Genomic DNA, 27,819 nt, shown 5'->3' on the forward strand with positions numbered 1-27,819 from the left:
ACTGCTCATGGCAGGGGGGTTGGAATCAGATGATCTTTAAGGTTCCCTTCCAACCTTTACCATTCTATGAGCCAATCCAAGATCTTACCAGGTAAAAAGCTGATTCCCAATATGCTTTCACAGACTAGCAGGTAAATGCTAGCACAGTCTTCTTATCAGCTGGTCAAGAAATCAAGAATCAGAGCTAAATCCGCCGTTTATGTGAAGTAACGGAGGTAAAAATGAGGCTACAACACCTGTATCGCCCAGCAACGTGGCTGGCAAGCTCACAATTCACACATCAACCTCAACATAGAAGCCCTCAGAATCCAGATTATTCACTACAGGTTTAAAATTGCAGAAGAGAATGAATAACAAGACATGCATATGTATATATAAACTTTCTTTCTGTTACAAGATATAAAGAGAGAAAGTTGCCCTTGGTTGCAACACAGTGACAATAATTTAGTTGAGCAACCAGATAATAAGGGCTTGTAATTGGAAATAAATAAGTACACAGCCAGAGACATGAAAATGTGGTATCAGTCAGACATAATTTAGGAAGCGCCATTTGGTGTCAGCAGAAAACACCCTGGCCTCGGGATTTTTTTTGTGTATGAACTGACCAGGCAGACACTGAAACCATTCTACAATATGAGCATAATGAAGCATGCTAATTTCCTAAAACTGTTACTAACTGCTTTGCACTTCAGTGAATCGGAATTGCATTCTTCTAGTTGAAACCAGCCCCTCCAGTGCCTAGTTAACGTGTTTATGAGCCGACACTGGACTGAGCGCACTCTCAGCCTGCTCAAACAGCAACCCAAGCAGTGGCTGGAGGGGGGTACCCGCTGTACCACGCTGGCCTGCATTTTGCCAGAGTAGCTCTCTAGAGAGTGACATTTGTAGCAGCTACAGAGTAGCAATAACTCCTGACCTTCTGAGTAAGTGGGGAGGGGAGAAAGGCGCAAAAAAAAAAAAAAAGAAAGAAAAACAAAATTATAATAAAAAGACTTTGTTCGAGAAATTATTTGAAATTAAACAAGGTAGAAAAGCAAAATACTAAAGAGATTCTATTGTTTCTCACCCTGCAGCCATGAGATATGAAATATCAGTAATTGTACAACAAAATTAAAGACAGCATTTAGCTATTTTAGTCCATTACTTGTATGAACAGAAAAACAATTTTATATCCAACATTAATAACCATTGTAAATAATGCATTAAACTTGATGTGGAGGGGGAAAGAAGGCAATCTAAATACAAGTCTCTTGCTCATTTTCAACTGTGTATTGTCAACTTTTCCCACTATTCTGGGTGGTTTTCTCCCTCACATTTTTTATAAAAATGATGGGATTTTTAAAATTTTCTTGCAGGTATATGACACCTTTCATGGTGTAAGATGCTCAAACTGTATTTACAGAGCACTCCTAAGGAACAGCCCCATGTAACTCTGGGAGCCCAACAAACTGAGCAGGGTAGGGAGCAGAAATGTATCAAAGGATCAAAACCGAATGCACAGCTAAAAAGGCTTCACATTTTACGTACACATCTAGAAAAGCAGCAGCCCAATTCTAAAATGTGTCTTAGAAAACAATTGTGATAAACTGAATGATAATACACTTACTGTTCTGAAAAGATGAGTGGCATAGCTGATTCAAATGATTCGGAAACTTGCTGTTGTAAGGATTTGGGGTGAAACTGCTATTTAAATCATCCCTGGTATGGCTTACTGATACTGGCAGCAGGTCAACAGTTCACCACTATGGCATTATAAAAATGATCCTGTAAATCTGAATGGATCTCAGATCTGCTAAGTAGTCAATATTTATGATGGGCCAGTGCTTTTCATCAACAAAAATTATCAGTAGACTGCATAATGGTTATGACTACAACTCTTTTGATATATCTAACACACTATGGCAGGCTATCCAGGCATTTGTCCTGCTCTCTTCAATCTAAACAACTATGAAGCTAAATTCACTCAATTTACTTCATTTAGAGCATTAAAAAAAAAATCTTAATGTGGGTCCTCGGAGCTGAAAATCTGCTCACTGTCACTCAACATTACTACTTCTTACCTGTTTCTTACCTAGTTTGAATTTATCCCACATAATCTTTTACAGAGCCCTCAGAAAAGTTAAGAACACAGATCCTCCTCTTCACAAAACAGAGACCAAGTCTGAATCCATCCGTGATAACACAACGCCCCAAAGCCATATCCAATCCACTACTCATATAGAAATCAGAATGTTTTTCACATCTTCATAAAGCAATAAATGACACAGACCACCATTACTGCAAGGAAAGACCCCACAACGACTTCTAAATTTGACTAGTAAATGCTTCAGCAGGAGGCTTTAAATGTTATCTATAGGTAATTGAAACATATCTAGTTTACTGCTGCAAAATTCAAACATTATGCAAAATCTCATATAATCCATTTTTTCATTAAAAGGTAAAATACGACCCTCTAGAGTCCAGACTTGCTGAATACATCAATGTTTATCTTTAAAATTTTAAGCTAACTGCTTCCGTGGTCAAAGCTCTTTGAACTGTAGCAAATACAGGTAAAAAATAATCAACTGCAAAAAAAACCCCAAACATGCAGACACAGAAGGAACCCACTCGGCTGTGCAAACACTCTAAATTAGGTGTGTTCCAGATTCTACCCTTATTAAAGCAGGTACAAAGATAAGCAATGCAATCCACTGCAGGCTTTGGCACATCACTCACACAGAAAGGAAAACAGCACCCGCCAATCAAAGCATGCTGCTTTTCAAATTTGAAGATTTAAACCTCAGGTGATTATGGCTGGCACATCAGGTCGTCTCAGCTCCAGTCTATAAATAAACATAATTACCTTTTTCTTTCACCATGGCAAACAAATTGTAGTGGAAGCAGGAAGAATTAGGTGAAGTAATTCAAACACAATCTCTTTTTCAGCAGTGTTTGGCTGAGGTGGATTAAAAAAAAAAAATTAAAAATGCAGCTTATTCCAGATAATTATCTTCCTCGGTCAGATTTCCCACAAGATCTGATCAGGTCCGACTGCTCGTCACTGTCTTGTCCTCTCGCGCCTCTTCTCTTCTTCCACCGTGGTCTCTCCCTATGGCTAATGGCAGCTCATACCCTGCCTGTGGACTCTGCCCCTTCTGCCGAAACAACCAGCTACAGCTGCTGCCGTGAACAAATGCTGAATTCCACCGGCCCCGATTTCCAGGCACTGACACCACCTTGCATTCCTCTGCCCTCGCAGAACGGAGCTGGCAGTGTAATTTGCTCCCGAATGACTGGCAAAAGACTGCAAGCGAGAAGATGCGAGAGAGAACAGGAGAGCTGTTCAAGCACACGCAGCAAGCTAAAGCAGTATTGATGAGTTTCCCATTGCTTTATTTACTCTCACTGAGCCAGGATCAAGAAGGGAAACGCAAGATGAACACAGGCGAGGGCTGGAGCAGCCTGCGGCACAGTGGCTCTTCCATGGTCAGCACTGTTTATCCACTCCCGGTTTTACTCTAAAGCTGTTACCAAATGCCAATTACTGGACCACAAAACATGCTAATGAATAGCCTCTCAGTGCCCTCTGACCACATAAACCAGAAGAGAGTAACACATAATCTGCGCAAGCAGGGAATACAGACTCTATTAACTACCTTGAAATAACAATAAAAGTAACAAAAATGAGAACTGTCACTGCTCAGGGCGCACCTGTGTTTGGAATTATAGCCAGGGAGTACCACAGACGAAATATCTGCTGTAAATCAAGGCCAGCACTGCGTTCTGAAATACCAGTAATAGCAAACTGCAACTCCTCTGACATTAAGCTTTTTGAGACGATAGCCGTAAGTGCTCCAGGAATGAGAAGAGAGTAGCAGACTGCCACAGCGGCACTTACACCTGAATTTCACCCCCCAGCACAGCCCCAACAAGACAAAGCACCAGTGTTGAATCTGGGCATCAAACTGACCTTCCAATGTATGGTTTTGCAGGCACTAAACTCTGCCTGAGAAAGGACTGGTCAGTAAGCTGATGTTAAAAAACAAACAACCCAACCCTCTACAACATTGCAAAGTCACATCGTCTTATAGCAAGATGCAGAATATTTCTGTTTTCTATTAAAACATACAGGTCAGTCAGGTGAGAAACAAAGTTTTTCTTCTATAAGCATACTTTTATTCAGAGTAATGAAGAAAGCTTGGAAATATGATCAGTCGGAACCCTGAATGCCCATTAAAAATAATATGTTAAGTGTTTTTTAACACATACATACTGGCAGTATTAAGATTTTTGGGAACCTCTATCACTACTACTATATCCCACTTTTTCCTTATTTATAAACAACTTCTTTCCTCATTTTAGCTACCTATGAGTGACTTGACCAATACAAACCTACGCCATCATGCCTCTGCTTGGACAGTAAATTTTAGTATTTGTGGTTTGGAGGTGGAGAAAATGACAAAGGGAAACGAAATGACTTGCCAAAGACAGAGGTGACCTCGGTAGTAGAGAACCGGGTCAAATATAAAGCTATTCTGGGCTAGATTATGGGCAGATTCATCGGGCTATAGCTTCAACTTGACGAAAACTCAGTGTAAAACGTGCTTTAGGTTACATGATGGAGGTGCAATTACATTTATACCGCACCCTAAAGCAAAAGTTATGTTCAGCCCAGAGTTGGAGAAGCCGCTGTTTCTTGAGAGCTGGACTTGAACTGGAGCTCACACCTTCACAAAGGAATTCCTTCCTTCCCAGTGCTACTCTATGTAGGGAGAGAGCAATTAATGTAAAGAAACAAGCTGCAGGCATCAGCCAGACAGAGCAGCAGATGGCTGATACCTGCTGGAAAAAAATCAGAGCACGCACACAGTCTTAAAAATATTTGCAGTAAATAAATCCTAAATGTTTTGTATAAATGCCACCCAGAACAACAGAAAGAAACAAGGCAGTCTGCCTCCCTCGAAAGATCTCTCTTATTCAGTGACATTCTTTAATAAATAACTAAGAGAGAGAGAAAGAGAGACAGAGATTCAGGCACATGCATGGAAAAAAATAGTTATTCTATCTAACAAATCTAGGCTGGCTTTCTATTGTTAGCAGTCTAATGTGCAAGAGAAGCGCAGCCCCGGCAGTCTGACATTCTTGCTTCTATGACTCAGTGTGTTACTATTCATAGCATTTGAGGCTCAACTGGGGAGCCGGGCTGAACCCCACCAGCACCAGGCCATAATCCACTATGTCACATTTCTGACACATTTGAGATGTCAGGTTGTAACTCAACCTGGCTGTGTTCTTTTTCAAACAGTATTTTGTAAACAGTTGGGGGACAGCCTCCTGCAAGGGGGGCATCTGGCCTTCATTCATAAATATTTGATCCAATGCGCAGAGCGCAGTCTACGGGTGCACACGCATGGATACTGTTAACCCCTTCCTGCGGTCTTCAGACACTCTCAAAAGGCCTGCGCTGATTATCATTCTTTTTTTTTGTTCCAGCAGCTGCTGACGGTATCTGGACTTTCTGTTCTCTGAGTTCATTACGTCCATTTTTCACATGTGCTAGGGATTACCACCGCTGTATCTCATCTCACCCGTAGCTGGACAGAAGCCTTCCCTCACATTGTTCAGCCACACAAAGCCGCAACGTTAGATTACAGCATGTGCATAAAAATAAATTTAAAAATATAGACTGCAGTAAGTTATACTGGAGATTTAGGAGTCAAATGTAATTTACTCCTGAGTAAAGAGATATAAAGAACAGACATTGGTATTGTAAATAAAATCTTTTTACACCAGGATGGTTTTTTAGTGTAATCTCCACGTTTTAAGCCTGAATACTAAAATCTACCCTGCTGTACAATTCAGAAACTACTCAGGTATCCTAAACTGGAAATGAGAGAGGAATAAATAGCAATTCTACAAACAAATCACTGGTACTCATTGTTCTTCAGAGGCACATCTTTTAAAGCAAAGCAAAATAATCTTTTTTCTTTAAATAGCCTTTTGCAGTGTACACACTGAATAGAGCGTTCCCCTTGAACACAGTGTGGGTGGAAGAGTCACAATGAGTACACTACAGCTAAACAACAAGCTTATGTTGCTGTTATTTTCTGCTGAAAAATATCCCGTGCATTCATCAAGAGGCATGAGAGCCTTACTGAGAGCACTCCACGAAGGGAAACAGTTAAACCAGTTTGCTTTGCCTTTTCTTGCACCTTGATAATGTTGAGAAAGTATGTGTAAGATACTAAGCAGTTCAGCTATGATTTAATAGTTGTTATTCTCATTTTAAAAGCTGGCTTTTGTATTTTTATCTTGCTCTCATTCTTCACAGATGAAATCATGGCTCAGAAGTATCAGGGCACAGTTTTCATACAATTTCTTCACAACTGACTGATATCTCTTGTTCATCCACCAATGAAGGAAACAGTCTGCTAGAAAACAGAAATGGAAAGGGGAGAAGTTGTTCTATTAACTTCTAGTAAAATACCCTCTGTTTAACGTCCTTGCTTCTGGCAAAAAGCCTGGCACAACCAGTTTTGACAAGAAAGCGTGCCACAGGCTTCCACAGCTTAATCACTGTACACTGCGTCCACTGAGAGCCATCATTTCTATAAAGTCTGCTTATGGCATTTTCCACAGTGGCCCCTTCCCCAGGAAGGAAATCCTGCTCTCTCATGCTCTTAAAGAAGCGGTGACCTGCTCAGAGGAAAACCAATAATGTCAATATGGGATTTCTTGCAGAAGACCTGTGACCCAGCAGTGGTCCCAGTGCCCTGATGGGGAAGCAGGCAGTTTCCAGTTTTAGCATTCTCAAAGGTTATACGATTAAGTATTTCCCGGCCTCTGTTCCTCTTGAATCTAGCCTGCTCCAACAATCTATTCCTCTGACGCCTCTCCCTCAGCCACTTGGACAACTGACACATTTTCCATCTTTTGGAAACAGCTTGAGCAGCAGTGCTTCTCAGGGACTCTAGGATAACAGGCAGCAGGCAACCGTCTCGGGCAAAGCTGATGATGTCGGCAGAGATCTTCAGCTTCTGCCAAACCCACTGCTGAGCACAACTCAGCCTGTACCTGAGAAAACTGCCCCCATACTAGGTGTGAGTGGCTAGGTGTTCGCTCCTGAAGACAGACAGAAGGTGTTTAGTGAGGCTGTTCTTGCACGTGTGGCTCTTTTGCCTCTCCAGGGTCTTACGGTACCCCTCCATAAACCCACTAGCCTTCCCAAGGCTGCAGGCACGCTGCAGGGCAAGCTCCTTCATGGCAGTCATTTCATCCCATAGCCTTTCCATACCCTCCACACAGTTTTTGCTATATAATGACTTCATCCCGCAGCTTGTGCAACGGCCCTAGGCTGCCAACCCCTCCTTCCCGCTGCCTCCTCCCACACCGCCCCGCGTGGAACCAGCAGAATGCTGAGGGGCTACGAAGGCCCCACAGACTGACCTCACCATCTCAGACCCTCTACGTTGCCCTGTCACAAGATTGGAACAGCCTAGCGGTGCATACACAGCCTCGCCAGAGAGGAACGTGATTGTTTCTTAGGACGTACTACAGTCCTGCAACCCTGCGTCTTGGGATAATCACGTTTTCCTTACTGATGCGGCTGATCCTCCAGCCAATAATGCCTGATGGCCTGGGTCCTAGCCACAACTTCTCTGCTACGCTGGGCTTTTTCTTGTAGCTATTTGTACTATTTTGAATATAACCAGTCTGTAATACTGGTACTTACACTCACGTGTCGTCATTCTTTCAGAGTACATGAAATTAAAATTTTACAAATGCATCACCTGATTCAGCAAAATACAAAGTGTATCCATTCTGACCTGCCAGGATTTGAGATTTTAGTGCTTTTTTTAACAGAACCATTTAATATTCTTTCAAATTAGACTCCTCAAGAATAAAATAACTCTCAGGTTTTGATCTATTAAGAGGTCTGGATTTCTTAAAACAAAATCTGATTTTCTGAGGTTTTTGTAAGAAAGACTTTATTAGAAAGCTGCTATTCCGTCTGACAGTAATAGTCTGCAAAATACAGATAAAACAGTAATCACAATCACAGAATAGTAGGGGTTGGAAGGGACCTCTGTGGGTCATCTACCGAGAGTAATATATAATTTATTGCAAGACAAAACAAGGAAACAAGGACACTTGGCTTTGCTCTAAACATTAAGAAGCCTATATCACACATGCTTAGTAAAAAGCACCTGCAACCTCCAGATCATCTTTAGAAACAGATGAGAAAAGATGGTTACAGTATACTTCTTTGCAGTGGCCCTCAAAATATACAAAGCTCACCGCTGGGTAACCTTCTGACTGTAGGTATGTAGAAACATTTACCTCTGAACACACATTTATATTATTGATATAACGACTGGCTTCCAAACTGCTTATGTTACTGCTAATCCTTAGAAAGGAGATCATGCTTTCTCAACACCTGTGTGAACTTTTACCCTATGTGCACATACTTGACACTGAACTGAGATACAACAGAGTAATACACTGTGGTGACAGTGGTTTAACTCAGTAAGCTTTTTGTTTAAAACCAGCACTATTCACCTGTTACCAATTGAATCTGCCCAGCCAAATCATGACCACAAACAGTACAGCTGCTGATAAAAAAAATGAATGTACTGTCAGTAACCATTACTGACAGCAACCACACTTACTGCTAAAAACTGCAAATAACTTCCACAAAGGCAGGAATCCCCAACAGGAAAGCACATATGCAAGTGTCATGCTTTACTGTGCATGCCTAAGGTTAAGGAGATTTGATATTGATAATCCACTTGAGAATTGGATTAACTCTGCAGAACAACCCCCACAGCCTGTCCTGGGAGTTCTGGGCTCAGTGAAGTCAGCAGGAAGGCAGTAACGACTCACCAGTGGAAAGGGCTTCTCCACGAGAGGCCTGTGAAACACCACATCGAAGCAGCTTCCCGCCTAGCAGGTAATTTGCAGAGCAAAGAAACAAGTGCTTTGTTTCACAGTCTTGAGAGACAGGACAGAGCATCTCGCCAAGCACTGACCTTGAGTGTATGCAGCAGCGATTCAACATACAGCAAAGCATGCAACGATGCAAGTCCACGAGCCCCGAGGACGCGGCAGGCCATCATGTGGACACTGGATATACACCACTCTTACGTTTAAACTGGACTGATCAATTTTCACTGTGCCAAATGACAAATTCCTTCTCTTCTGATTCCATATTGAACTACAGAAAGGCACCTAAATCTGTCCTCCAAATGTATCTCACTCCCAACAGCTATTTCCCACACCAGTGTCCTATCAAATGAACCACAGAGGACCTCAAAGAAAAGATAAAAATACACTTTCCAAGTAGATACAGCTTGGCTACATAGTCTAATATTAATATATACAAAGAAGCTTTTACAACAAATTGATCACCTCACTCCAGCTTCTGGAACTTTTCTATTAGTGGCTTTTTGATTTTGTCTGCTAACTAGGGTGGTCACTTGTTTCAGCATGTAAAAACTTATATATTTGAAGCTTTCTTTTAAATTATTTGTTGCCATCTCAATAGTAGGATCTTCATAAAAATATTAAGCAGACATACAACAAATTAATATTCAAATCAGAGAAGGCATAACTGATTCCAACATCTGCACCAACTGGAATTTTTAAAAGTGAACTACAAAACCTATTTTGTTGCTGCTCTGTAAGAAGGTTTACACACAATTACACCAAAATGGATGGCTTATTGCCTCTGCTCCAAAGGAAAGAGGCACATATTTTAAAGGAGAGTTTGCAACTTCAAAAAAGAAAAATCAACAACAAAATTGAATTTTCCAAGTATTAATGTACACTGATAAACTAATTGGGTTTATATTTTTGCATTTTACAGTTTAATTCCTCTATGTTTTACACTGAAAACTGCACAGACAGCTCCACTGTCCAGTTCACCTGGTAACAAACCAGTGACAAATCTTCCTTGGTGCCACAGCGTTTCTGTCTCCCACCCTAAAGACCTGCTCTTTAAAGGAAAAAAGCCTGAAAACTGAAAAATCAAAAGCAGGGTAAAGCAAAAACTGTGATCACAACCTCCCATTCTAAAATTGCTGTCTTCTTTCCCTCTCAGATTCACCTTGTGTGCATCACCTGGGCGACGAACATTCCCGCTTTCGAAAGGGAAGAAATTCCCTTCTCCTCCCATTAACTATTTGCCCTTTTACTGAAAAAGAAAGCGCAGAGGTCTGCCAAACACCTATCACTCTCTCAAACCAAAACCCACTTATAAGGTTGCTGTATACAACCTTCCACTTGGCGACAAGCCCACCTCTCGGGCACAAAGGAAGAGACTGAGCCAAGGGCCATTCGCACTCATCCTCTCCTCAACCAGTACCAGGGACGCCTGGGAGCAGACGAAGCGAGGGAGAAGGCCACGTACCGAGCTCCTCTCTCCTCTTCTCCCTCCATGCCCCAAAGCCAAAGTCCGAGCGAGCGAGGATAGCCACTTCCTACACCCTCCTCTCTGCTCTGCAGGCACACAGTTGCTAACGACGGACACAGCGGCAGAATCTTCAGCCAGGGGCAGAACACAGGCAGGACCCTGGCCATCAGCCGCAGGCAGGGCTGCCCGCACCCACCAGCGCCGGGGAGGTGCAGGGGGAGTGAGATCTTTGCCTCAGTTCCCCCTGACAACCTCCACACCGCTGCTGCTGCCTACATACACAGCCACAGGGGAAACAAACCGCAAAATTTCCATTATTTCGTTCCACTTAAAGCTGATTTAGCAAATCTTTCTTACCAGCATCTAGTACAAATGGCAACTTTGTTCTTGTTTACTGGGTAACAGGTAACAGAGCATCCAGGCAGAGAGGGAGCAGCGAGCCCTGCAGAGGTGAACTCCGTTGCTCTAAACCATGCCGTGTTAATGCAGATTAATGCTAAACCACTGATGTACTACCAAGCAAATTAGCTTGGACTGATCTCAAACACTGGCAACAACTTGTCCCACAGCAAATGGGCAACTGAAACAGGAAGCCAAGGGCTAAGAAGACACTGAATGTTCAAACATTTTAGGTAAAAATGTGGCAGTGATTATACTGGAGTAGAGATACTGCAAACGGGCAGAGGATGAAGAATGGGTCCTAATTAATTACTTTTACTTTATAAATTTAATTAAAACCCCCAAAAATCAAGGTAACTGTGCACATTTCCAGAAAGATATCTAGGGCCTAACAGGGAGCTTCGGCTACACTTCTTAAACCCAATCAGTACTCCGTATTTTTCGCAGGCTGCAGCAACTGCTCCAGGTGAACTTTGCTCACTGCAGCCACTCCATGAATCCTGGAGTAACGCAAGCAAAAACATCTGCCTGTGTTTACAGTCCAATAGCCGAGCAGTGAAAAACCACCCCATCCTGGGAAAGCTGACAAAATCAGCAACTACATCTTCAGCACACGCGACCATTGCAGGAGCAAAACCACATCAGCAGTGTTATTGCTGAAGGGCAGAGAAGAAAGCAGTTTCTCTCATCTCAGCAAGAGGGAGAGAACCTTCACCTGTAAGCCCTCCCTCTGCACAAGTCCTTGCTGTTTGACACTGGGGTAATACCAAGGCGTTGTGCAGCAAGCACAACAGGAAGATTTTTCACTCTCCGAGCGCAGGAGCCCGGGAGGCAGCTGCTTGGCTGTGCTTGGCCGATCTGTCAGGGACTTGTGACCCTTCGTGCTGGACCCCAGCTACGTGCTGGTAGTGCAGCGGGTTCGCAAGCAATTTCCAGAGGTGCTGAAAAGCCCCTGAAAGAGAGCGGCTGCTCCCAGGGTGAGAGCCTGACCGCGAGGACATGCTTGGGCTGTGAAGCACACAGCACAACAAGCCTAGAAATCTCTACTGTAACACTGCAAAGCTGTCCCCAGAAACATACGACTTCGAGAAGGGAGAAATGCAGTTTCCCCAAATCTGAAGATACTAGGACCGTGTGTTTCTGAAAGGCAAAAATACAAAATAAGCAAACATCAATGCACTCAACCTGGTCCTTAGCTGACAGTGATCTGTAACCACAGAAATAGACTCTAAAAGACTCCAAAGATCACATACTCATGTGCTGGGTAGGCTGAAGGACCTAGATCATTTGTGACATTCATAAAACCCTCCAAGCAGATTGCACAACATGCTGAGGCAAACTGTTCCTCCATTTCTCTGTCTCGGTGTCTAGAAAGTTAGTTCCCGTTATAGAAACTGGATCTTCCCTGCTGCAAATGCACCTGATCTCTTCCCGTGCTCCTCAGGACAATGCAGAACACATCTCCATTCGACAACCCCTTCTTCACCTGAAGATGGACTAAATCCCTCACTTAACTCCACTATTCTAGATTGAGAAAACTTAATTCTATTAATCTTTTCTCGTAAGTCTTTTTTCCTAATACTATTTTCACTGCCTTCTACTAGTTTCCCTCCAATTTATCAGTATCTTTCTCAAAATGCATTGTCCAAAACTAGAGACAGTATCCGAGTCCTCTTCAGTAACAGAAACAGAGAAAAAAATCTCCCTTGCAGTACACATCTCCTGCTAACACATCCCACAAAAAGAATGTGGTGGGGTTTTTTTTGCAGCAGTATTATACAGTTTATCTATATTTACATTGTGATAAGTCTCATTATCATCCATATACTTTACCCGAGTAGTGCTGGTTATTTTCCATTTCTTCTCTGTGCAAGTCCAACACTTTAAACTCTTATTCACAGAAATTCAACTGCATGATTTCAAACCATCTACCTGACTTACCAGGACTATTCTGATTTCAGACACTGTCATTGTCCTGCAGAAGAATGACATAATGCTCCTAAACTTGGATTATCACAAACTTTAAAAGTGTGTTCCCTATTCAATCATATAATCACAGAAGTCAGCATTATAAAAAAAAAAAATAAATTTATAGGGACTAAGGCCAGGACAGATCGCTCACTTGAAGGAATCCACCTGAAAAGCTATCCAAAAGAAGAACCACCTTATCTGAAGTACACGAGCAGTCTGTACAGCACCTCTCAGCACCTAAAGGGTTCCACATACTATAATGCCAACAGAATCTGGATTTTTTGCTCTCATGTCATCACTTGCCACGTTCAAGATCGCTTAGCTGCGGACACCTGACAAGTTCACACAGCACCATGATAGTCCTATGGCTGTAGGTCACATCAAGTACACATTCTGTGGGGAGCTATTATGAACACCATTAGCAGGTAAGACCATATATTAAAATAGGAATTCTTTTTTTTCAATCTGTGTCTTCCTTCTTTCTGTCCAGGTAACAACAGGGACCGGTGTTAAAGGAACTGCAGTCTTCAGGGTGATCCTGGGCAATCCTGGTGCTAAGAATGGAAAATGGCAATGGGGCACAAACCAGCACCTCCTCACTTCCCCAGCTGGGGGGTCTAGCTTTCTCAGCAAGCTGATGGGTGGGAACTTACAAGCAAAACAGCGGGCAAAGACTGAAATGCTTATGTTGCAGCTAGTATTTTAAAATTTGACCTTTTATTTTAAATCGGTAAAGCCCATTCCTCTCCAGACCTCCCTAACTCTGTATCTTCCCTCCCATCACCATGCAGACACACAGACAAATCAGACCTCCTTTTCCCCAGGCCCCCATTTCTCATAGGGTCTCAGTGCTTCGTACACTTCCCTGCACGAGTGCCATTGGCTCCCTGGCTCACCACCGAGCTGTTTTCCTGCTCTCTGGAATCCCCCCAGGCCTTTCTCATCCTCTCGGGTTCCTTCTGTTGTCCTTTACATCCAAATGACCCAACGCAAGCAGCCATTCTCACAAGCCCTGCTTTAAATTAAGACTGTTACATAAACAGTTACTAAACTCACACAGAAGATGGTTAGATAATGTGGTATATATTTCCTTCAGGTGTGTATCACTGTCACATCCAAGGAGTAATCAGTTTGGCGTGGTGCATGTAAGGTGTAAGCAACCTCACACATTTCCAAGCCAATTTTCTCTTTAAAATTTCACTGCTCTTTTTCAACCAACTTTCAGCTTTTGCTAGTCCTGAATATCAGACGTTTCCCCACAGAATTCTTCGTATCAGAGTCTGGCCTCCAGAGAGTGGAAGCCACGCACCGAGCCAGGTCTTCCAGCCTGAGGCAGAGCTGGCTGCAGCAAGCCCCGCGGCCGGCAGTCCCTCCCGTGGGAAGCAGCCCCTCACCAGCTCCCCTAAAAACGGCAGGGAAGGTGGCTCATCAGCCTTTGGCCTAAAGAACTCGAGGGAAATGCAGGATGAAGGTCCTTTCAGTGATTCAAAACCTCTTTTGAACTCTTTTTTTTTTTTTTTTTAAAGTTTTCTTCAATTTTTAGAGTACTTGTAACTGTCAGTATCACGTCACCATTTAACCTGATGAGACAAGTTAACCTCCAACATTCCGCTTATGAAGGGGATGGAATTTCACAACATGAGTGCTAAGTATAAGTTAGTCACTGGTTCATAGAATCATAGAATTGTAGAATTATTAAGGTTGGAAAAGACCTCCAAGATCATGAAATCCAACCTCCAACCCAACACCACCATGCCTGCTAAACCACATCCTGAAGTGCCACATCTACAGGTTTTTTGAACACCTCCAGGGATGGTGACTCCACCACCTCCCGGGGCAGCCTGTTCCAATGCCTGACCACTCCTTCAGTAAAGAAATTTTTCCTAATATCCAATCTAAACCTCCCCTGACGCAACTTGAGGCTGTTTCCTCTTGTCCTATTGCTAGTTACTTGGGAGAAGAGACCAACACCTGCCTCACTACAACCTCCTTTCAGGTAGCTGTAGAGATCGATAAGGTCTCCCGTCAGCTTCCTCTTCTCCAGACTAAACAATCCAGTTCCCTCAGCTGCTCCTCATAAGACCTGTTCTCCAGACCCTTCACCAGCCTCACTGCTCTTCCCTACACACGCTAAATCCCTGAGATTCAAGAGACTCACTCACTCCTGACTAAATAGCTCTGCACTTGTTGGTAACGCCTGACCTTCCAAAAACCTAAAATATGGGCCTTTCCTGATGGTTAGGATTCCACTTACGAGCAGCAAGGAAAATATTTAGCAAGTCTCCGAATCCCTTGAACAGTGTAGTTTCTAATCTCTGTCTGTAAAGCCAAATACAGACAGCAAGCACTCTTTCAGCAGAGTCTATAAGCTGCTAAACCTTGTGATACTTGAGGCAGCATAATCCCCAAGCAGGCACATGGCCCAAGAGACAGACTCATGCATTCTGCACCTTAAAATCACATACAGCTTTCACAACCAGGCCGCTTCCAATAACCAGTCCACTATTTTTGTTCTAAGTAGGCGAGATTCTGATTCCAATTGTTGTAATTTAAGTGAAGCCGAGACACCAGACACCTTGCAACCTTTCCGCTGGCATCATTCATGGCACCGCAAAGCAGGACCGCAATACCCATCCTATTAAAAAGCAGCATCCAAATTGTAGGATGAAAGGAAAAGAAGCCCCAGTGGTTATGTGCACTATGTATTGCAGCACACTGCTGATCAGAACCTGTCACACGCTCTTTGTGATTGCTTACGAATGAGTGAAGAACCGCAAAACTGCAGATTTCTAAATCGATTTAAGCACCATACGACTTAGAAGAAAATCACACCTGTGCTAAAAGGTGGCTCCCAGCTACAATGGCAAAGAATTTCCTTGGAGTCCCACATGGATTGATCAAATAGCCGGGCACTGTTCATTCAATTCATTGTCTACCCTAAATTGTGATTTATAAAAATGTCTGTAGAAGTTTTCTCCAGCATACCAATGTCAAACTCTGGGAAGGACTGGCAAGGCAGAATGATAGTTGTTTTTTCTGGTTCACAAACATATTATATATTTGCCTCATGTTTTAGCAACACCTTAATTAAAATTTTAGTTTCAAAATAATTGATTACTCAGAAGCACTAACTATCTGGAACAGCCAGTGTTACAGTGCAAAGTTCATTGGATACAGAGCTGACTAGCAAAAAGCTATTTGCACAGAAGAAAAATGTTATTTGGCACTGAGGAAACAACAAACTTGAAAATAGATCTTTGAAAAATACTTGCCTACCATATACAATAACTCAGCATTAACATTTTTACGAGCTGAGCAGAGTGACAAGTATGTAGTAGTTTTTTTTTTATCTGCTAAGTACAGGCAAAATTTCAGCACATAAGCAGTTTGGGTTATCGAAACTGAGGTCCATAAAGCAAGTCCTAAAAGATAATATCTTTGAAATTTATCTGAAAGCTTCAGATTAACATTTATAGCCAATTTCATAGATCAGAGTTTCCAGAAATATTTTTTTTTAATTTTTAATGGATTGTAACAAATCAGTTAAGCTGAGGAACTCCAGATGTAAGTCCCACCACCACCAGTAGCTCTGTGAAAGGATAAACAGTGTTCAACTTTAATTAAAAACACAAACCAAATTTTAGGAACTACTGAGAGGAACAAAGAGCATTGTTACGACTCTGTACACATATACACATTCTGCTGCACGTTGAATACAGTTTTATTCCCCAGTTTTTCAAGGGTTGTAGTAGAACTAGAAAAATACAGAGGAAAATGGATAACCAGAGGCATGGACTGGCTCCCACACAAAAAGCCTCTAAATAAATTATGACTGCTTATCCTGGAAAAGGAGGTACCTGGGTAAGAGATACAACAGAAGTCCAATAAATTCATAAGTGACAAGAAGGTGAACACAGAAAGACTTTTAACCACCTCTTCCAATTCAAAAATGAGGCAACTTCAAAGGAAAGTACTTGGCAATAGGTTTAGAACAAACAAAAGGGAATACAGTTTCATAAAAGCCCTAGGAAAGCTGTGGAACACACTACCACAGGATGCTGTGCTTTCACAAGCTATTCTTCCAGCTTGAGTACTTCTGCAGATTAAGGTCCCCTTTGTCCCAGGATGGCCACATAGAGAGAGCTGCACCTATATCCATCAACTATTTCTGACTATTCAGATTCTAATCTGGCTTTTTATTCTTCTTTCCCTCTTCTCTGTCAGTGATAAAATATTTCTCCACACCCGAGCACACTTGCCATTATAAAGCGTCTTGCTGCTACACGAAAAATAAGCTAACTCTAAAGCAATTTAGCCTATTCGTCAACCGAAAATCAAGATTCGATGCCAGTCCTCACTTACCGAGATCCCAGGGAGTGTCAAACAGCCGCTCGCACAAGTAGTAGTCATCTGGATTCAAGTAAGGCAGTTGCTTCAGCAAGCTCTGCTTAGGAATGAGATACAAGACTTCTGCAATATCCCCATCCTCAATAACTGACATCCTTTTGACTGAATTTCGGAATTTCACCTTTTCCAGCACCAATTCTTCTGTTTTACTTGATCCGCACAGCTTCCCAAAGCTGTTTAAGATGGGGAAAGACGGCATTTCTATGCGGAAGAAGCTAGGGAAAGCAACCTGTAGTGCATGTAGTCAGTCTACTACTCACGGCACACTGCCCTTACCAATCCTTCTCTTTTTCTCTTATCCAGCAAAGGAGATTAAGGAAGATGTATTTTTAGTGATTATCTTCAAGAGATTATGACAGTGTGCTTGATCAGGTGACTGCCATCTAAAACTATCGTAATCAGTTGCAACTCATCCCTGGGAACACTCAAATCAGAAGCAAAACCATAAAGAGTATCTGAAAATCAGATTAATATTCAGGACAAGAGAAAGAACGTAACTGAGGTATATAAGAGGATTAGTTTAAAATCAAAAAACCTTGCTGTGTCAAAAATCTTATTATGGAAGAATCATCATTATAAGCTACAAATGCACATCTGTGCATTTAATCTACCATGCCCCTGTTCCATGCCAGGTCTGTACGTGTGCTACGGAGAAAAGGTTATAGTAAAGGTAGAGCATGTTGGTCCTCCTTTGATGAGGAACGTACAAAGGCTGGATAGCGCTACTTCATAAGCAGATTTCTCTGAAGAAATCCTTTCTGCAGCTTTCACTGCCTATTCCAAATGAAAGCACTTAAGCTTTCCCCTAATTATTAAGGACTGGTTCGCTTGTGCTCTTCCTCTTCACCTTCCTGTGTAGCTGGCAGAAGCAGCTTTGCAGATACTGTGCCAACCCTTCCTGCTTCACTTACAAGAAGTATTTACATTAATCCAATTCCAGTGACATGCTAATCTAATCATCTAATGGATATTTCTCCCTGGGTACAGGCAGAGTTAATCATCAATGGGGCACTGGAAAGTCACAGGAAATTACAAAGTGAAAGATAAAAAAAACCCAACCCAACGTATACCAACATTCATAATCTGTAAGAGAAAGTTACAGGTAGACCCCAGACCAGGACTTGCTCAGAGAAAACTTCAGATTCTTTACTCAGCCAAACTCCCAGAGACAACTGCACAGACAGTGTTTGGCCCAGACTTTCAATTCCCCGTAACATACAGAAGTTAGCTATAGCTGCAAAATGACCTAGTGTAATAATTGTACTGCTTCCAGTAACGCTTTTGCTGAATTAGAAGGTGAAAAAAAACCACACCAACAGGCTTACTGATCACAGTGAGAACCTGTCATTTAATTATTCCCTCAAAACTCAGAGTTCAAGTACTGTCTACAGATGGAGACAGGCACTGAAGACTGCTTTATTTACTGTTTCAAAGGGAAAATATCACCTCACAAATCCAGACTTTGATCATCTGTTATTACACACCTCCTACGAGGTCAGCTGCTTTTTATTTTTCAAGAGGTATGACTTCTATGTTATCTTGAAAACAAGGCCAAAATCATCACATTTCCCCTTAAACTGCCATTCTCCTAGGCTTTATATTCCATCACAGACACAGTGGGACAAAGCCAGAATAAATCTGCACCACTATACCAATCTTAATGGGGTGATGCTAATGTATATTTGAGGAAGAGCTGGCTCATTAAATACAGCAATTTGAGTTCTGCCTTACAGTATCTTCTATCAGATCAGAGATCTCACCACATGTTGTGTTTGCAGTATTCCTCCTAGGAAATGAAGCTTTGCACCAATTTGTCAGTCTCTCCCAGATGTCACAGCCTACTGACCTGCACACCACAGCCACTCAGGCAAAAAGACAGATCTTCTGACACTCCACAAGCTTCTACCTCTTCAGTTGAAGGTGGATGGCCATTCTGTGCTCAGAGCAGAGGGATGCCTCACCGGAGACGGCTGGATGCACTCTAACACAAGCATCTCTCAGCCTAGTATCAGACTATCATTTGTACCTGGATAATCGGTGAAGGATGCTGGTATCTGACAACAGCAGTGCCAACCATCCAGTCTCACCAACGCCTCACAGCGGACTTTGCCCTTTGAGGTAGGCGAGGCGAAAGCACAGGTTGCCCTGCCATTAACCCTGCTGCGGAAGTTAATCCTGGGAAAGCAGAAAGGCCAGCTCTGCAGTAACTTTTTAAACTGTTGCAACATTTGCTACAGCTGGGCTGCCTAAATCCTACAAGAAAAGCTTTTCCTTCACTGGAGATGGAATGCTCTAGTTTCAGACTGACTTCCAGTTTGCTGCTGTAGCCACGCTGACTCCAGCCTTACAGCTATATTCACCCAGACAGCCATTACACCAGCTACTGCAGCAAGTACTAAACTTACTAAAGGATCTGTTGTGCAGCAGTAGTCAGAAGAAACTGCAGTATTCTCCCACATAATCACACATCACATAAGCTGTATGTAGCCTCTATCAATTCCTTTCACTCGCAGCTTGCCCAGCAGAGTTGCAGCCAAGGGATACAGGTGGGAGGAGAGCACGAAGGCGCAAGCGGCTGAGCCCACCCTCACCCACCCAGGGATCTGCTCCTGCACTTGGCAGCCATGACTTCTGCAGGCAGAGCAACCCCAGCATTAGCCTGGGAGGCAGCAGACGTCAGTGCCCCTTTTGCACAGTATCTGCCCTACAGAAGCGGTCAGCCGGTGGCCGCTGTCGAAGGGTCCAATGTTATTTCAAATAGCGAAGGGCAATCCAGTCTCCTGCCACCACGACATATGGGATTGGTGGGGGACCACAGGAACAGCTCTGTTTAGACTAGCATTTTGTGACCCTAACGTATCACTGTAGAAGCATCCTGCTTAATTAAAAATATGGTCCTTCCTCTGAGAGAGATGACGCTAATGATGCCCCCTTTCCAGCCCCAGTTATTGCTGTCATTGACTGATCACTACAATCTCAAAGACCACACATTAGCTGAAGCTTTTAACACAAAGCAATACAATTTTTTGTTAGTGTTTTTTAAGTACAGGGTATGCCTTTAAGAGCATCCTTCCTGTTAACATGTAATATAAGAGGACAAGAAGTAGAAGTGAGCAAAACAAGACCAGGAAGCATCACAGCGGCTTCCCGCATCAGACGAAGGGCTGTTTGGAGCAGCTGGCTCCTAGGGCGAGACCCCTGTATCCAAGGTGAAGGACAAGGCCTGAGGCAGCCTCGTACCACACACTGTTACCAAACATTCGGATTTAGCCTTAGCCACAATCAAAAAGACAGTGGCAATCTCCTACCTCTTAAGTCAAGCACTCGATTAAGTGGAAAAGATTGATTTCTAATATTCTTGCTGAAGAGAAAAGAAAAAGGCAGAGAACACAAAGGCACAACCCTGTCCTTCTGTTTCTTGAAGCACATTCTCAGGAATCCAGGGCGCCCAACCCAGAAGCAGTGTTGAGGAAATTTCCTCGGTATCTGCCAAGCAGCAAAATATTTTTAAATCATTGCCAATTCAAAGCCGTGCCTAATCCAAGTATTCAGTGCTGGGGGCTCGAGCCTTCACAGTTTGAGGTGTGGGTACTTTCCAGACTGACCGTTTTCACAAGGGACTGGATATGAGAGGGGAATTAGGCAGACTAGCTACTTTAAATATTTTATCTCATTACCAACTTTATAAATATTTTAAATATTTTCAGCCATCTCAAGACCACTTCCTATTCAGTTCCCCCTGAAATCACCACACCAAGTGACTGCCTGGAATATAAAAATACATATATGTTTCATATACAACCAGGAATAGTGGCTTCTGTACTAATGCTACTAGAAGTAACGAAAAAAAACCGACTGCAATCCACAAATAAATTGCACAAGAGAATAGCAGGCATTGAATAATAGCAAAAATTAGACACCACAGGCTAAAATCACCGCAGAAGAAATATCCCTCCATTTCCTGAGCAATACTGAGGATTCAACTGGCCCTTTGGCTAAATAAAAGGCAGAAATGTGTAGTGCACTAATGCTGTCTTTAATCACTTCTGCCATCAGAATTAAACTTCCTGCAAATGCATTTCAGTCTCACTTTATTCTTATATTGAAATCAACAAAAATGCAAACCAAAAAAATAAGAAATTGAAGTCAGTCATACTAGTTCAGCAAAACCTAGCTGCAAAGAAAAATCAAAATCAAACCACAGAAAACAAGCTAAAACAAAAGAAAATTTTCCTTTTCCTTCATACCATTTCAGAGGGTAACACATCTATTGCCCAGCTAGATAGTGCCAAATAATGTTTCACGCATCTGTCCAAGGGAACAGGATTATCTTCTTCTCCCATGTAAGAATTCTCAAAGATATTGAGCTGAAGGAAAAAAAAAAAGGGAGGGGCTTTCACATAAATGAAAAATGAGCAAGCACCATGTCTATTTATACAAAGAAATACAGCTATCCAAGCAATAAAATAACTAAAACAGCAAGAGAGAACAAAAAAATCATTCTAACCTTCAAGTTCACACAAAAAAACCAAACCACAAAAGCTTTCTACTTGTGGTAAAATTACTCCATACACGCAGCTTTTTCACTTTTTGACACACACAATCTACTTACTCCGGAGTGCAGACTGATGTACAAAACACTCAGCTATTTACTGTAAACTTGAGGAAACACTTCATCCACATAATGGAGACCAAAAAAATCCACATGCACGTCTTTAATTTCTTTACCTAGGTGTCCAAAACAGGCAGTCATCTTCTGGGCGTACTGACACAAGCCGCTCTCCCTGAAGGGTTCCTCCCCAAGGACCTGCTCACTCATTGCTTCAGAAGGAGCTGCCTTTCTCTGCAAAGCCAACGAACTACTGCTTGCTTGAGACTGATAAGATAACAGAGCTTCCTCTTCCAATTTATCTCCATTAATAATTCAGGTACTACATAAAATTTGCTGAGCTTTAAAAACCGGTAGTGCAAAGCTACTTTGTGGCTTCTGAGGTAATCATGCTTCAGTCCTTAAGCAGTATCTCAGTTTAATATATTTGAATAGTTTACAGAATATAATTTCAAATTGCAACAAAATCCATTCTTTTGCTGCACAGGGGGAAATATTGTTGGGATTATGCTCAGATCAGTGAGGCATTTAAAATATTCACCCAGCCCAAACCCAGAAACAGAATTACCACCACTACTGAAACATAACATACTCCAGCAAGCAGACCTGTCCACTGCTGTAAGAGCACCACTAGTTCATCCTACATTACCATGCACCATTTCTCAATGCTATGTATCTTCTTGGGACTAAAACAAAAAAAACCAAACCCTATCATCATCATATTTTCTGGTACTTTTTAGCACAGTGTATTTCAGAAGTAAGGCAGGACAGCCAGGAGCAAAAGGAAGAGGGTATTTTCTCAGCTCACTCACTGGAGCATGAAGCCTATCTAAACTTCTTGTTACGTTGGCTGAGAAGAAAATACAGGAGAACTGACTCAGCAGTCCTGCTCTCGGCCAGCTGCAGTGGCCACACACAGCTGTCTCTGTTCTGCTCTTCAGAGACAACAGCAGAGCACGGTCAGACTAACTAGGGGAGAAAGAGCGTAAGAAAATCCACAATCAACAACACCTACTCACCTAAATACTTGGAGCAAGGCTTTGGCTACACATTCTTGACTCAGGTGACCATTACCAGTGAAGAACAGGTGTTCCTCAAACAACTATGCTTCTTGTCTACCACGCTTGGTTTTTCTCCATTCACTTAACACTTGCTGCTTCCTCACTAAGATCATATCAACTCCCAAAAAAGTATTCAGTAGAGATCATATAATGATTGCTGACATTCACATTAAGCAACATTACTAAGCAGACACTTCAAAAATAGATCTGTGCTAGTACATCTAGATGTAAATTTTACTCACAACACATTGAAAAGACTAGTTCTTAATATTTAATACTGCTTCAACAATGTATTGTCTATAAAAGCATAAGATATATTTAAAAAATAATTCAGAGGCATTGGTATTTTTAATTGTGCTAAAGGCTATGAAGGGTCCACACAGATATGAATTTTACAGTCCGCAGGACTCTACCAAGTTAGTGTACTGGTTTCCACCCACACAAGGTTCTCTAAGGTAAGTTATACTACTGCCTATGGCAGGAGGAACACGAACACCACAAAGCCACAGAGCACCTCTACCCTGGCAAAAAAAGAGCGGCTGACTGAAAAGGGCTAACTCAGGTTAAAGTGATATTTAAGGTAAAATGATCTGTGTTATAACTCAGCTGAGCAACCCAATTAAGCACAAGTCTCCCATACAGGCTTGTTATCAAGCTGCCAAGCCAAGTTTTTTTCTTCACTGCTATTACAACTGACATTTAACTAATCATTAGCCAAACTCCATCCAAAACACCTGTTTTTGCAGCACACACATGCAAAACAGAAATGAAGAACTGCTACAAAGTCTGTCAAGTCCATGAAGCCTGGGAACATCTACATGGAAGGAGAGTAGCAAGTTCAAGTCTGCATAGGATGAAGCTCCATTTGTATCACCTTACACTGCATCAAACATTAACTCTTCAAAAACCCATCTGGGATCTCCTGAGGCGGCACACTGCAAATGGATCTCAGTTTTCTACATCAACGGCAAGATTTGCATGCACAAACTATTTCGTTGAACTAATTCAGAAATAAGAGAACAAACGTTATTTCACGTATTCAGTTCTTCCTGGCGTTCATTCCAAAGCATCTACAAAACATCGCTTTGCCATTTATTCTTCTGTTACAATTTGCAGCGAAGTAAAAACACAAGACTAAACACAACCACATTTCTATCTCTGACTTAGTTAAGACCACATGGTGACAACTTCCTTTCCCAACTGATGACATTTGCAAAATCTTTCAGCTGAATTAAAGCATTGTGCTCAGCTTCCTGTTATCAGCTATCTCTGATAACTTCCATGGCACATGAGCCTTTGATAACAAAAGACCAGCTTTGCAGTGCATTGTAAAGCTGGACAGGCAGCATAACAAGCTCTTGGGAATGCTTTCCCCTTTGCTGTACATTCAGAAATTGAATCTGACTCACTTCCCTAAACCCCAGCAGCCATCAAATTTATCCTTCACAGAAGCAATGTATGTTAAGATTAAACAAACAAAAATATCAAAACAATATGCTTGAGATTACATCTAATCATCTTTTTTTGGACAAAAGAGAGAGCAGCACCAGCCATTTACCATCACATGCAATTACTAGCTGGGCTGAAATAGTACCCAGAAAAATCAATCACCAAATGAAGTATTTAAGTGATTTTCTGGGGAAAAAAAAAACCCAATAACTTCAGCTAGCGAAGTACCGTCTACCACCTCGAGAAGCCTTAAAACCTTCCTTTCAAGCATCAGGTATTGGCCGCTGTCAGGGATCAGATACACATCCACTGGAAGTGAAAGAATGTTTTAAACCAACTTCATAACTACATTGTTTCTATACTGGATAACCCACTTCCACTAGGATACTGTAAATAAATAAACAAAATGGTTCTTAGAAGCATCTATTAAGCTTATATGAAAGCAAGAAACAAAACTATCTGTGGAACTTCAAATTCATTAACATAAAACAAAATACTAACTCTTTCTACATTACTGTTCTGTGAAACTGGAAAAAAAAAAACCCAACCACTTCCACTTTCCTTATAATTCCCAAACTCACCAACGGAAACATTTTTAAAACCGACCAAAATATTTCTCAAACGATTTTTCTACCTTCTGCAGGAAAATGGTATCTGTAGAGGTTTTCCAGTTTCATTTTAAAAATTATTTCTTCTACCACGTTTAAAGCTAAAGTAGAGAGAGACAACTAAATCCCCAACCTGTGATACAAAATGGGCAGTGGCTTTGGAGGGAGAAAACTGAAAATTCATATATTCAGAACTGGACCTCAATCTGCCAAAGAAACCAAACTAAGTGGCTTCATGACTCCCTTTCCATCACTTAATGTTCACACAAAATGAATTCTGCAATCAATTCCGGCTACAGCTGTCCTTTAACAAAACAGAACAAAAAAATACATTTGCTGAATCTTACAGTGTCCATGCTTTCTAACACCTATCATAGCATCATAGGATGATTTGGGTTGGAAGGGACCTTATGCACCATCTTGTTCCAACCCTGCTACCGGGGCAGGGATACCTTCCACTAGAGCAGGTTGCTCAAAGCCCCGTCCAACCTGGCCTTGAACACTTGAACCTAAAGGCATTTTTTCTCTGAGGTCTTCACTCCATTTACCACTGCGCACTGTTCATGCCTGGCTACTGCCACTACCTAGACACGAAGTGCAGTTTCTGTGGCACAGCAATGCCCATTTACTTTCCCATTAATGACCAAAGGCCTCAGGTAGGATGCCCCACTTAAGAGAAGCACCAGTGAAGAACATCACCAACATCCAGATGAATTACTGCCATATCCAGAACACCCTATGGAGATCCTATTCTACTCTATTTAAATACACAGCAAAACTATTTGCTAAAATCCATTTTTTAGCATTAAATGCAATCACAGCTACCAAAGCATCTGCTTCCATAATCGAATATTCAAATTATTAGTGAATAGTGATATTAACATTAAGAAAGTAAGACTGAAGGGCTGGAATGCTAGCCTGCAGTTTGAGAAACATGCAGCCTCCTCTCTCCCACGGACTTGCTGTTCGTCCCTGAGCCATTCCCTTAATCTCTTTCACTGCTTTTCCCCGTATCACTTTCCCCCCTCTCAAGGGATTTGTAACAATAGGTACAGTAAAGAGTGAAGTTTTCAGATTCTGTGATAATGGGAACTATAGAAGTACCACAAATAACAACACTAGGGAGTAACTGGTCAACATTGAAAAAAGAGGTCATGTAAAGCATAGCTGAGTACTTCTCCTTGATCTTAATTACCTTCCAACTTCATTACCGTATTTCTTAATGATTTTCCAATAGATTGCGTCCCTTACTTAACACTAAAAGCGCTCATTTCCCCTGGAGAATTATGTTACTAGATAGGGCAAACATAACTAATTCTGTACATCTTCTCTGATCTGAAAATTCCATTTTTAGTTATTCTGCCCCAAACAAGCAAAATCACTGTTACTGTGGTTGCTGTGACTAGAAGAGCGCACAGTTATGGGCTTATGACAAAAGGCATGCTTCAGCCAAAGGCTATTTACCTTACTTTATCAATTCCAATGTTTATTTCAGACTAGTCATGGAAAAAAAATCTCTCTATCCTCGACTATTTTCAGACACAAATTAAGAGTGTGTGCATTAATGGATCCATCTATTGCATTATTACAAGATGAAGTGGCTCAGCATTTTCTTTCCTGGCAGCACAAGGCTAATCTATTGATCTCTAATGTCAAGAACACCGCGCCATGTATTCGTACAGCAAAACCAATCCTTTTTACTTACACGCAGGAAAAAAAACAACTGTAATTGCTGACAACTAATGCAATTTTGTAGGCAGGATACAGTGACAGCTATATGAAATATAAATATAAAAACTACTGCACCCTTAGGACTCTGTATGATTGAACAATTGACTCAACAGCACAACTCAAGTGTTTGCCCATCTCAAAGCTTATAAATAATCCCACAGCTTCCATGGGGCCGCACACCGTGCTTGAAGTTAAAGAGACTCCTGAGCCACTCTAGGGAATATTAGCAAAAAGGATCCTGGCAGAAGCTGGCAGTCCTTCAGATATTCACTGGGGTTTTTTCTACTTCTCAGCAATGTTTAGGTATCTTTTATTTAAACAGATATTTGAGAAACAAGTAAGCAGTGTGGAGAAACATTTAAAATTTTTATTTTACTTCTACTTCCTTGCAGTCATTACTATGTAACAGTTCTGCCTGCAATAGCCTGTATAGAACCATTTAAAGAACAACAATGAAAATAAACAAAAAAAAGGAAACTAAATTATATTAGCTAGAGGCCCCAAGAGCTACACATGGTTCATTAAAATAGCTCCCCATTGTGTTTCATATTGATTTTGATTTTCCAGACAATCACAAAGGTAGCTTCAAGTGAGCAAAGACATTCAAGATAAATGTAATTCCCCTAATCAGGCCTTTTTCTTTACTTTTCCTTTCTTGAACTTTGACATTTTTCTTCCAGCTGAGAGGAGAAACTCTTTGTAACATTCTCTTCGCACTGTAGACTTCCTAGTAACTGACACAGAAATAAGCTGGGAAGCAGAGAGATCAAAGTTGAAAGCTCAGTGTTCTTTCAATCCTCATATTTATTTCTTGTACCTTTATAAAGAGCGATGTGTTACAAGCATGACATCAAAGAAAGCACCACTCCTGTTGTTATTTTATTAAAATAATTGGATATTATTATACTCTGTCTTCTGACAAGTCACACGAATACTGGAACACACACAGCAACTTTACTCAAATGCTGAACAAAGAATTGGATTAGAAGAAAGTCTTCTCTAGGTCACTGTAGGACTTCCTGAGCATCTTCGTTTAACATTCCCCATTCTCTCCTAACAGGGGATGTTCTGCTGTAGATGTAGAACCAGCACGCATGACCGTAAGCAGAATCCAGTATTTCTGCATCAAACTCTCCAGGTCTACAACATCACAGCCATCCTGGGAGCATGGTATAACTCCAAAAAGGAGAACTT

The 27,819-nt window shown here is 41.7% G+C and overlaps 1 protein-coding gene across 3 annotated transcripts in view; it reads right to left on the reverse strand.

Annotated features, from left to right (window-relative positions):
• ABLIM1 (actin binding LIM protein 1) overlaps positions 1-27,819 on the reverse strand; it is a 213,833-nt gene that overhangs the window by 132,525 nt on the left and 53,489 nt on the right. Inside the window, exon 1 of one of the 3 annotated variants that reach the window (XM_075423802.1) lies at positions 2,843-3,274. The exons of the other annotated variants lie outside the window; for them this stretch is intronic. Within the exon in view, the coding sequence (XP_075279917.1) occupies positions 2,843-2,858 (16 nt within the window). The 5' untranslated portion in view covers positions 2,859-3,274. Of the gene's footprint in view, positions 1-2,842; positions 3,275-27,819 lie in introns of those variants that run through there. 3 annotated transcript variants of the gene reach the window in all.

Source organism: Opisthocomus hoazin, chromosome 6, assembly GCF_030867145.1.
Source record: "Opisthocomus hoazin isolate bOpiHoa1 chromosome 6, bOpiHoa1.hap1, whole genome shotgun sequence".
NCBI lineage: Eukaryota > Metazoa > Chordata > Aves > Opisthocomiformes > Opisthocomidae > Opisthocomus > Opisthocomus hoazin.